The 11,322-nt window shown below is 49.4% G+C and overlaps 1 protein-coding gene across 2 annotated transcripts; it reads right to left on the minus strand.

The window, feature by feature from the left end:
* Nucleotides 1–2,908: 2,908 nt before the first annotated feature.
* On the minus strand, nt 2,909–10,737 carry TNFRSF6B (TNF receptor superfamily member 6b). 2 transcript variants are annotated; one of them, XM_019548322.1, is made up of 5 exons: nt 10,707–10,737; nt 10,197–10,330; nt 9,308–9,683; nt 5,723–5,920; nt 2,909–3,884 (listed from the first exon to the last, which is right to left on the minus strand). In XM_019548322.1, the coding sequence occupies exons 1-5, from the start codon at nt 10,720–10,722 to the stop codon at nt 3,601–3,603; spliced, it is 1,008 nt and encodes a 335-aa protein (XP_019403867.1). In that variant the 5' UTR covers nt 10,723–10,737; the 3' UTR covers nt 2,909–3,600. The 2 variants fall into 2 exon arrangements, with proteins under 2 accessions (XP_019403867.1, XP_019403866.1); XM_019548321.1 differs by lacking the exon at nt 10,707–10,737 and having other exon boundaries at nt 10,197–10,402.
* Between the last annotated feature and the right edge of the window lie 585 nt (nt 10,738–11,322).

Below are 11,322 nucleotides of genomic sequence, written 5' to 3' on the forward strand. Positions count from 1 at the left end.
GCAAGCGGAAAGGTGCCTCCTGCTCTGTGCTTCTGACACAGGTCGGAAAACATCCAACTAAACCAGCAGCCTCTGAGAACCTCCTGTGACCTCTTCCTCCTCCCCCAGCCCCAGTAGATAGACAGGCTTTGACATGTACCCCGACAGTCAGCAAACCCAGGCTGTTTTGGATTAAAGAAAGGAACAGGTATCTAAGCTGAGTCCCCTGGAGTGAGCAACCTGCAACCAGCCCCATACCTTTAACACCAGGAACAGTGGCACTCCAGTACCTCATCTGATTGCAACTGGGGCAGTATCCAGGGGTGGGAAATGGATCTCTTATGAATCCATGTCCCAGGCCATTTAAGGCTAAAGCCAAAAGCCAATGCTGTGAACTCCTGCTGGAAGCAGTGTCTTCTCCCTGCTTCATGAGAAAGCATCAGATGGGAGCATCCTTCAGGCTACTTCTTCCCCACACAGGACAGGAGACTTCTCCTGGGCATTATCAAATGAGGAAGCAAGAGCTGTAACACCTCAGAGATGGGATCAGCATTCTGGTGGGATTCCCCCCTGTTCATTACATCTGGATATGCGGGGCTGGGAGAGGAAATGGCCAAGGCATACTATCGCCTGTTCCTAGTTGAGGCTGGGAAGGACACAATTTAAACAAGGCAGCTGGGGGAGCTCAGAAAACACTGCCCTTCGCTGCATAAATTCCCATCTTGATAGTGGCTAGATAAGTAGGGAAAACTGCAACTGTAAGGATAGTGAAGCCCAGGATCAGGCTACCTAGAGAGGTGATGGAATCTCCTTCACTGGAGGTGAAGAGCATGTTAGACAAGAAGTCTTCTCATCACTGCAAGGAATAAAGTAGATGCCTTCTTGAGGTCTCATGTAGCCCTGCCTTTCTATGATTAGTGTAACTCTACCAGAGACTGGCCCTTCTCAAATAGCTAAGCCACTGTGTTCACCTTGCAGCTCATCCGCTTGCAATCAGAGTGAGATGCATGGAAGAAGCTCTACCTGCACCGCTGGCAGCAAGCAAGACACAACCCCAGCTCCAGGAGAGCTAGAGCACAGTCAGGCCAAAGCTCTAGGGAATCCCAGACCAACAGCAGCTTTTAAAGCCAGCTGTGTCAGTTTTCCTGTTGGGTTATTCCTATGGGGGCTTTACTCTCATCTCATCCTCACTTTAAATCAGACTGCTTTATCAAATGAGCCACTTCTTGCGGAACTGAGGTGTGGGGAAACATTCAAGAGAAGCTGAAGTGACATCACAACTGGAACCAGTTAGCAATCCTCTTGAGCAGGGAGAATTTACAGGCCATTCTGGGGTGAGGGGGGATTTCCGGGGTATTTAAACAGCCAGGACTGGGGAAAACCATTCGGTCCCTCCCCTCTATGCCATTGCCTGTTCCTGGCAAGCTCTCAGATAAAGCTATAAAACAGCTCAGCCCATTGTGGGGGGAAGCAATAGGTTCTGTGTCATCATGCGTACTTGTTGATTGTACACAGGAGCCACATCCCCATGGACTTCCCAAAGCCTCTTCCCTCCGGGGAGATGTGTGTGCTGAGACACTCCCCTGCTGATTTCCAGATGAGGCATGATTTATGTTATGTAACTGCATCTTTGCCTCATAGCAACGCAGCCACTTATGACAGCCTTCCTTGCCCTCGTGCACCAAAGGTCACTGAGTGGTTCTGCATTTTCATTCCAGTGGAATATCAGATCACAGTTGCAGGTCAGATCTGTGCAACTGTTCAGTGTGGTGGGACTTGTTTATACAAGAGCAGAAGCCTAGCATTGTAGCTTCACATAGACTCATAGATGGTGAGGGCTCAGGAGGTCACATCTAGTCCACCCCCCTGCTCAAAGCAGGAGCAGCCCCAACTACATCATCTCAGCCAAGGCGTTGTCTACCCGGGTATTAAACACCTTCAAGGATGGAGATGCCACCACCTCTCTGGGCAACCTGTTCCAGTGCTTCACCACCCTCGTAGTGAGAGAGTTTTTCCTAATATCCAACCTCAACTTCTCTTGCTGCAACTTGAGCCCATTGCTCCTTGTTCTATCATTTGCCCCCACTGAGAACAGTCCAGCTCCATCCTCTGGATCCCCCCTTCAAATAATTGAAGGCTGCTATTAAATCCTCTCAGCTTTCTCTTCTGTAAACTAAATAAGCCCAGCTCCCTCAGCCTCTCCTCATAAGTCCTGTCCCCCAGCCTCCAAACCATTTTCGTTCCCTCCACTGGACTCTCTCCAATTTGTCTACATCTTTTCTGAGTGGTGGGGGTCCTGGACACAGGATTCCAGATGTGGCCTTCCCAGTGCCGAATAGAGGGGAAGAATCACTGCCCTCCATCTGCTGACAACACTCCTCCCAGTGCAGCCCAGGATGCTGTTAGCCTTCTTGGCAACAAGGGCACACTGCTGGCTCATTCACTTTCTTGTCCCCTGTCACTCCCAGGTCCTTTTCTGCAGAGCTGGTCCTTAGCTAGTTGGTCCCAAGCCTGTAGTGATGCATGGGATTCTTCTGCCCTAAGTGCTGGACTTTGCATTTGTCCTTGTTGAACTTCATGAGAGCCCTATGGCCCTATCTACTCTGACTGCTCACCTTGATTCCAGCCACTGGTGCAAACCTAGTACAGACCTGCAAAGCTCTTCTTTCTACTTGTGTTGTTTATCCCGCTCTCAGACTGTTTGGACTGGTGCAGTTGTGCCTTATATGGTTCACTGCTACCTATACTAAGACTTTGCATGGCTGACTAACTGGGATGAATCCCCAAGAGCAGATGAGTCTGTTGCATCATGAGAGCTGTATGCATCTACAGAGGGGTTGCTTACAGACTGGGCAAGACACAGGTTATTTGGGATAAAAGGCCAAGCCAGAACCCTGTCCCACTCTGAATGAGACTCAGGACTCAGATACCAAATTCATAATTGTAATTCATACCATCTTTACATTTCTTCATAGAAAACAAACATGATATACCATAAAAACGACACAGGTTGGAAATCAATTTAAAATAGGCCGTAGCCAGGAACATGAGACCTGATTTCTGTCTTGGCAGAAATCCCCCTGTCCCCCCCCTCCTCCCTTCCCTTTAAAAAGCAATTTGACAGACAAAAATGCAAAGGAGTCTTCCCCAGAGAACATATCAGAAAGGTTCAAAAATACAACACACAATAAAACAGAGGATGGCAGTGACCATCATGCAGTGATCAGCTGTCAAGTGCTTTGTGTCTACCCTCATAAAGAGAGAACAATACTGACCCCATGACTGGAGAAGTTGGACTAGAGAATAGAGAGCACAAGATCCTCCTAGACTTCTCAGCCAGCTCATGACAAAGAAGTCCCCCTCCAGTGCAGACACAACCATTTACTTATTGTATAATAGGCTTCATCTGAAGCAAAGTTAGAAAGACAGTGTGCACATGCACACATACACACACACACATACAATCCACAACTATGGTCAGCTGCCAGAATGCAGTGCAACAGGTGAGAGTGAGGGAATGTGTTTGAGTTATACCCCACCAATCAGCCTTTCCAAGGCATAACTTGAGTTAGGGTAATAAATTAAAGAAGCCAGAATTTAAAAAATAACCAAGTAGTTTGGTTAGATCTCAGAAACCAAGTTGAAGCGCTTCCTGACCTCCTCTTCTATCTCATGCAGCTTCACTGCCCGTAGTGCAATCAGTAGTTCTTTGGTGAGCTCCAAGTGATCCTCTTTCAGCTGGAGGAGGTACGCCCGGAACTTCTCCTGAATGGCAGCCCTGTTCCCCTGGGAATACTTCCTTGTGGAGTGCTGCTCCAGGAGTTGCTGAAGGCGTTTGAGCTTTCTCACTGGGATATTCTGGTAAACCACAAAGTCTATCACAGCTTGTTTGCAGTCCTCCTTACCTGTGGCAGGGAGGAGAGAATTGGCACGAGGGTTAGAGAGCAAGGTTGAAAGGAAAGCACTGCTGCTTTCTGCGGATCTGTCTGAGGTGTCACCCCTGGCCACAGCTCCAGAGCTTTCAGGTCCAAGCTCAGCAGCTCAGGCCCAAGAGAACAACCAAGGATGGATTTTGTTCTACTAGTCTTTCCAAAAGCACACTGATTTTCAAACCTGAGGTCCACAACTCAAACCCATCTTTATGCATATGCTACCAGATGTACATGTAACTTTCAGGTGCCCAAATATGTACAATCAGTGGGATTTGCTTGTGTACACATTCATCCCAAGCAAGCATTAGCATGAAAGGGGTTAGGAGTTGTTCCTGTATGTTGAGTAAGATCAGATCAAGGTGTATTTGCTAGTCAAAGGCGGAACCTGAACTCAATAAGGAAGGAGCTGTTAGATTCTCTGGACTCCACAGCAGTTCCGTTGGCTTTGTACTGGCAGAGAATTTTTGACCTGGGCTAATTTCTCATATCCCCGTGTACATAGAAAGACCTGCCACAACTTGCTGAGTAATCATAACCCTGCAGTTAAATTCACTGTAAAAGTTCAGGACATTTATAGCTGGTTTCCCACTTTGCAAAACCCCAGTTGCTCAAGAAACTACATCTATCTATAAATAGTCCAAGGATGGGCTCAGAGCCAGCTTTTATTGCTTAAAGAGCAAAGGGCACATATTAATGCTTTAAATTGTCACGTGCTTCTCTTCCAGCACACACCTCCACTGTCAGAATCAGCATGTTGGCAATAGGCTGACTCAAGGCATTGACTGAGTCATGACTTCTTTTGAAGAAGTGCCAAGCTCTGCTGTGAGTGAGGTTATTCAAACACTGGTAGCATCAGAGTTTTGGAGAAGGGAGAATATTTACTAGGTGTTGTGAGTAGGAGGGGACTTTCGTGATGGAGGGCAACAGAGACCTCTCCTGCTTTGGTCCCTTCGGCTGCATGTGAGCAAGGGTCAAGGTCAAAGGGCTGGAATTCTGCTCACTATAGCGTCACTGAACTGGAGGGACATCACTACTAAGAGGAAGCAACCCCAGGATGTCATCACCTTCCTACTCCAGCCACGTGCCTGCTCCAGAGCAGTGGCCCTGAAGTAGTTGCCCAGTCCAGTCACTTGTTAGTTTGCAGGTGACAGGTAAGCAGAAGAGACTTTGCCTTTTCCTTACCCACTAAGTAAATGTGGAACCAAAATGAAAGCACGTGGAGACATAGGAAAGACAGGAGGAGGGCTAAGCACTCCCTCACACCACCTCTATGCTGCTGCAGGCTCCTGGCCTGCTTTCAGGTTCTCTCATGGTCAGGGCTATATGCCAAAGCATCAGGCAGGTCCTTCTAACTGATACATCCCTTCTGATAACTGCCATGGGACACAACAGGCACATGCCCAAGCTACAGATGTCTCTGGGATGTACTTTATCTTCAGATCCATGCAGCCGTTGACGGAGATGGAGAGTGCAACAAATGCTACTGGAATCTAAATTGAGATACTGGGGCAAAAGGAAAACGGACAAGCAGTGACGAGCCAAGAAAGGGCCTAGGAGCTGCTGGGTGGGCTGTCAGCTGCCCACAGGGACAGTGATGGGCTAAGCAGGAACTAAGTCTGAAGGACTGTCAGCTTCATTATACCTGATTTGATGCTTTTAAATGTAAAGCTAAGCTAATTCTGTATTCAGGCAGAGGAAGGCTCCCTCCAGCCCTGGCAGCGACGCAATTTTCATGTGTGACTTTTCCCCCTGTCCATGAAGGCAGGAGCAAACTCCTTCCTTGCACCTGCCTGCATCCCTCAGGTCCTCACCTGCCTCCTGGGTGCCATTGCCCTTGGCCATGCCGCAGGTAGTGCACCGAGTGTCATGGAACTGATTTCCTGGGACGTTGGTGAGCTTGCCTTGCTGCTGGCAGTTCTGGTGCTCTTGGCATGGCTTAGTACTGGAGCTGACGTCCGAGAAAAAGCCTGGGGGGCACTCCTCGCACTTCGTGTTCATAAAGGGAGTGCCTGCAAAACAGAGAGTCTTAGCCATTAGCTACCCAAAGCCTGTGCCTGACTGGTCAGGACAGGAGGTTTGATTCCATTGTCATCTTCATGTCAACATGAACCAGCGCAAGTCACCCCCAGATCACAGGGGAATGTTTGGCAGCCACGTTGCCCTTATGTGTTGAGTGTTGGGCACACAAGGCACTAGCGAACGGGACTGGAAGTCTACACTGGACACAGCATCCTCTTAACAGCATAGTCGCACTTGGGGACTAGCATGGTCACACACGTCAAGTCACTTCTCAGGCTGGGCTTCAAAGCACCTTGCCAAAGCTGATCATTCCTCAGGGGCAGGCATGGGAGATCAAGGAGCATACAGCTGCTGGCGATTTATCTCACTAGGCAGTGATTTATCAGAATTTGTGGCACACGCTGCTATTCCAGTAAGGTTCTTGCAACACACATTCACCCAAGGAAATGCTGCTTTCACTTACAGATCTGCAGGGCTCCTGGCAAAGCCAAAGCAAAAATGGGCATGACCTATGATATTTTATTTGCTTTACAAGTACTGTGATGCTGGATTCGTAGGAAGAGCTCTGACCAAAAGTCAGGAGTGATAACACCAGGAAGGCTGTGCCTTCGAACTGATACAGTTGGTATAGTGACAACACAAACACAATCAAGGCAAGGGCAGGAGTGGAGAGCAACGTGGACTGTACAGATGTAGCTGTAAGCTCCGGCAGAGGTACTAAACACGCAGGGCCCCATTTCTAAACTAGTCTCAACTCTACTTCTAATTCCTCTGTGGCAATGAGCCACCTAATTTTACGGTGGTCATGTAATTAGGGGCCGCTTTAAAATAAAATGGTCCTGACACAAAGTGCAGCCTCATTCAGGGACAAATCCGGGGGCAGAGCGGGGTGCACTTGCACACCCCCATGTCCCCACAATTTCTGGTCCACCCAAATTTTGAAATCAGCTGCCTGGCAGTGGTGGCAACGTTTCTAGTCATGCAGCACTGAGGGAGTCACTTGACTTAAAACTCACTGTAATATACTGGGTCCCTTCTAAACTCATCATTCCACGACCCTCTCTTCTTTCTAATGGTCTCGATGTTCCACTACTCAGGCTAGCCTTTGTTCTGCCATTCTGCAACAAAGCTCGTTTCACAGTCCTGCAGATTGTTTTTAACTCGTTCCAATGACGTTCTAGTTGTTTTTGCTTCCATCTTATATTTGTTTTGTCTTAAATCTTAAACTGAATAATACAGCCCTACTCCCGTAGTGTGCATAAAGTTCCTAGTTTCTTTTTAACCAGAGAAAAATATGTGTTTTATATGTAACGATGCACCTCACCATCTGCACTACCCTTTTCAAAATTCTAGATCCACCCATGGCCTCATTTGATTTTTCCCCCTTCACATATTATCAAGAATAAAAGAAACAGGGAAGTGGCCCAGGTAGCCATTCTTTTTGCTGTTGCGTCTTCTCCCTGCTCTTGTGATCACCTCCCCCTAGCCAAGAAGGCCGTGTCAGCCTGTCCACAATGAAGAACTCACTCTTCTCAGAGCATCCTCTCCCTTTCAGGGATGGAAATGAATCCTCATCCAAGAACTTTCATCTGGCATCTCAATGTAATCCCTCAGATCCCCAAAGCAAGCTGTTGCGCAACATGCCCTGTCCCAAATTCCTTACCTACAAACTGGTTGTACTGCCCCCATCATAGTCAAAGCTTATGCCTCTTTCCCTTCTCCTCAGCTAGGCAAGTTTTTCTTGTTGAGAGTTATTTTACTCTATAGTCTCTTTAGAAAGAAAGCAAAGAGTTTGCATCTCTACAGTGCTTTGAGCTTCCTTTGGGCATGAGAGGACCAGTGACTGTCCCAGAGAGAGGTAGATTTATGTCGTCCTTACCTACAACACCAAAGAAGGGGCTTAGATGGGGGCCCAGTGTTTGTCCCTCAGAAAGAACAAGCTGTTACCAGACTTGAGGGCTGGTTACAACAAAGCCCAGTGCAGGGGTCAGGGATCACCAAATGCTAACATTGGTCTTGTGCTAATGACTGAAAACAGCAGAGCCCTGGGAGAAATTTAAACAGTCACACACTCAGGGCAGCCCACACGGCCTACTGTCAACACTATCAATTCACTGACCGCATAGGTCATTGCTCCATAGCTCAAGGTCTTTATCCTCCAGCCAAGCCTTTCTCATAACACAGTACACCACAGCCCATAGATCAAGGCAGCCTGTGCCTCAGTGCACTCCAGCACTTCCTTCCTGCCCAAACAGCAGCAACCATGAAACATACTCTGTCCATCTTCACTGAGAAGCCTGCCCTGCCTTCTCCTCCCTGATGAGTTTCTGAGCAGAGATCACATCCATGGCTTCTGGCCTCAGGACCCTAATTTCCTAGAGCTGAAGCATTAACCTATAAAAAGGCAGAGAAGGTTCAGAACGCAGCAGCCTGGGACTAACCGCAGAGAGGACCCCGCTCTGGTCTTCCACTCCCCTGCGCTAGCGTCCCATCACTGCTGTCTGTCTGCTCACACGGTCCTCCTCACCACTGTATTGGAGCCCCAGCTCAAATGGAGTGGCTTTACCTAAAAGGGAACTGCTCTCAATAGCTTCACCCTGGAGGAATAGGGGAATCCTCAGCCTCAGCTACCAGACAAGGCATTCCCCCAAACTGCCCCAATAATCTGGAGCGCTCTGGACCTAGCCAAAGAAATCTGCTGTTTCGACTAAGCCTGCTTGCAACACACCATGTCTCAGCAAGCAAAAGAGACAGAACCCACTCCCTGCTGGCTGGAGGGAAGGGTGGAAGCAGGGGAGGAGGAAAGAGGAAAGATGTCTTTGTGCAGATGAAGACGTGGGGAAGAGTTTAGATACCATGGCATAGGAGGCTATAAAAAGAAGCCAAACAGATGGTGCTGGGGAAAACCCACACATTTCGCAAACCCCTTTGTTCACCCAAATCTCACCCAGGCACCATGTCCTCAAGCGCTATGGTGACAACACTGCTTGTCTTGTTCCATTGTTGGTTTTATTTCCTTTTGCCTGCCTGCATCTTGTGTGCCAGCCACATTGCCAAATAAAGGCTCTAGACAGGAGTCCTGTGGTGGAGGTGGTCACGGCTATCCTAGCAGCGTGGCAGGAAGCAGACCCCTCTTTAGTTAACCCACCCTGCTTTACCATTTCATCACCTTCAGCATCGGGTGTCCAACTGGTGATATGTCATGAGCTGCTCTGACATTATGTCTAGCAGAGGTCAGTGCTACAGACCCATGGGGAGAGAATCAACTTGCTTTCTAAGAGGCCTCTTCCAGATTTTGATAGATCAGTAGCTGCCTAAGACCTAAGAGAACTTTACACATGTGCCTGTCCCCTCAGTTCCCCAGCACTGGTACATACCTGGTTTCACCACGCCGTGCCCCAAGGGGCATTCAGAGTGCCTGATGCAGAACTCAGAGTTGGAGTAATAGCCCTCCTGGCACTGGCACACGCGGTTGTGAGTGGCATTGCACTGGTGGACTTCTACCTCCTGCTCTCCACAGATGATGTTGCAGTAGCGGCACTCGTCCAGGTAGTTCCAGTACTGCGTGTAGTGCAGCTCTGGGCATGGTTTACACACAGTCTGTCTGTCTTTGGTACAGTGCTGTGCCACAAAGGTCCCTGGCGGGCACTGCTGGCACATGATTCTTTCTCTAGTCATGGGATCTCTCCATGGGTAGGTGGGTGCAGAGCTGGAGCCAAGCACAGTCAGGGAAAGCAGGAGACCAAACATCCACTAAGGGAAAAAGGAACAAATAACCCTTAACATCTTGCAGTGGCACGTTACCATTACTGGAGTGGGTTGCTCAAATAGCCACTGCAGCCAGAAGAAGCAATTCATGTTACAGAGCTGACTTAGCGGATGGAGCAACCAGTGCCCATCAAGCAGCCAGCAAAGCTAGCATCACAACCCTACTTGCTTCTGCCGGATGCAGCAGGAGAAACACAGGAAAGGCAGAAAGCAACAGTACTCATGCAAAGAGACAGGAAGGGGATGAGAGAAAGACAAGCAACTTACTGGAATTGAAGGAGAGGATGAAAGAAAAAGGAAGACGAGGTAGGACAGCACTGCTATCGGGAACCTTTTTAGAAAACAAGGTTTTTATTGAGAGCTTTTTTCCACATAAAGAAGACACAAGTGCTTTCCCACACTGATCCTAACGCTTCTGGGAATATGAAGACTTTAAGGGTCCAGACTATCTTTGGTTCCCCATTCCTCCTATAACATCAAACACAGATGACACCTTACCATGGATAAATGACTTGCCTCCAGCGTACACAGGGCTTGCATAGCACTGAGGGTTGCAGCAGCTGCAGTCACTGAAGTGGTGGCCATCAAAGAGGTCTCTGGTGGCTTGGGACTGGACCTCAGGTTGGCTTCTCCTGGTAAGCAGCATTGCATAGAGGGTAAGAGAGACAGACACAGTAAAGAACTACTCACGGACAGTCACATTTTCTCACTCTGGACACAATTTTAAACAGCTTAAATAACCAGAGCTGTTACTGGAGTCACATCCACAACACTCCACCAGCCCAAGCAGAGGGTTTCGGTGTGGACGGGCTGCTCTGGAATGCAAGATGGTTATTCAGGACGGTGACTCCCGTGATGGGCCACCACCACGCTGGCACGGCTGTAGCACGAGTCCTACTGCAGGGAGCATCCAGGAGAGAGCAGAGGAGCTGTGAGTAGACAGAGATGGGGGAATGCCTAGAATCTGAGACAGGAGTGGGCAGCACTGACCAGGCTTGGGAGACTCACTCGAGAGCCCAGCCATTTGGTCCCAGTTGCTGGAGTGAAAAGAGCCATCTCTCCAGAGTCCATGGGATCTCTATGGCATGCAGGAGAGCAGAGAAGAGAGGACTGCATCCACCCAAGTGAGGAAACAGGCAGATTGGGATTCAGGCAGAGTGGAGAAAGATCCAAGGGAAAGCACAGCGAGCGGCACTTCTCCCTAGCTCCAGAAGCAGGCAGCGTGGGGGAAGCGAAAGAGCGCTTTGCCTGGCACAGGACCTTGGAGGCTTTGAGCAAGGGTGAGGTTGCAAAGAAAGGAGCTGGCACAGCGGAGCCCTGCAGAAAGATGGGAGAGAAGGAGCAAAGGTGAGCTGACAGATGTGAGCCACCCAGGTGGCAGGAGCTCTGGAGGCTGAGCAGCACCAGGCATCTTCTGGCCCCGGGTTTCAGCAGCGGCAGTGGCTGAGGGGGGTCAGCAGAGGGGCCGGAGGATGGACCCCAGGAGGATGGCTTCTCTTCCCCTGCCCAGCGGCCTGGCAGAGGCAGTGTGGCGCTGGCCCCGGCCAGCCAAGGGGACGAGCTGGAAGGTTTCAGCTCAGCTGCCGAGGCAGGGCAAGTCCCCGGGGCCCGCCCCGTCCGCGCA

The sequence above is a fragment of the Crocodylus porosus genome, unplaced genomic scaffold (assembly GCF_001723895.1).
Source record: "Crocodylus porosus isolate Cpor-Errol unplaced genomic scaffold, CroPor_comp1, whole genome shotgun sequence".
Taxonomy (NCBI): Eukaryota; Metazoa; Chordata; order Crocodylia; family Crocodylidae; genus Crocodylus; species Crocodylus porosus.

Excerpts from the sequence above, each read along its gene's own strand:
- TNFRSF6B (XM_019548321.1), bottom strand. The coding sequence starts at position 10,349 with ATGCAATGCTGCTTACCAGGAGAAGCCAACCTGAGGTCCAGTCCCAAG. Across the intron at positions 5,921-9,307 it reads GCACGGCGTGGTGAAACCAG|GCACTCCCTTTATGAACACG; the intron begins GTATGTACCAGT and ends TCTGTTTTGCAG. Across the intron at positions 3,885-5,722 it reads CAATGGCACCCAGGAGGCAG|GTAAGGAGGACTGCAAACAA; the intron begins GTGAGGACCTGA and ends TCCCTGCCACAG.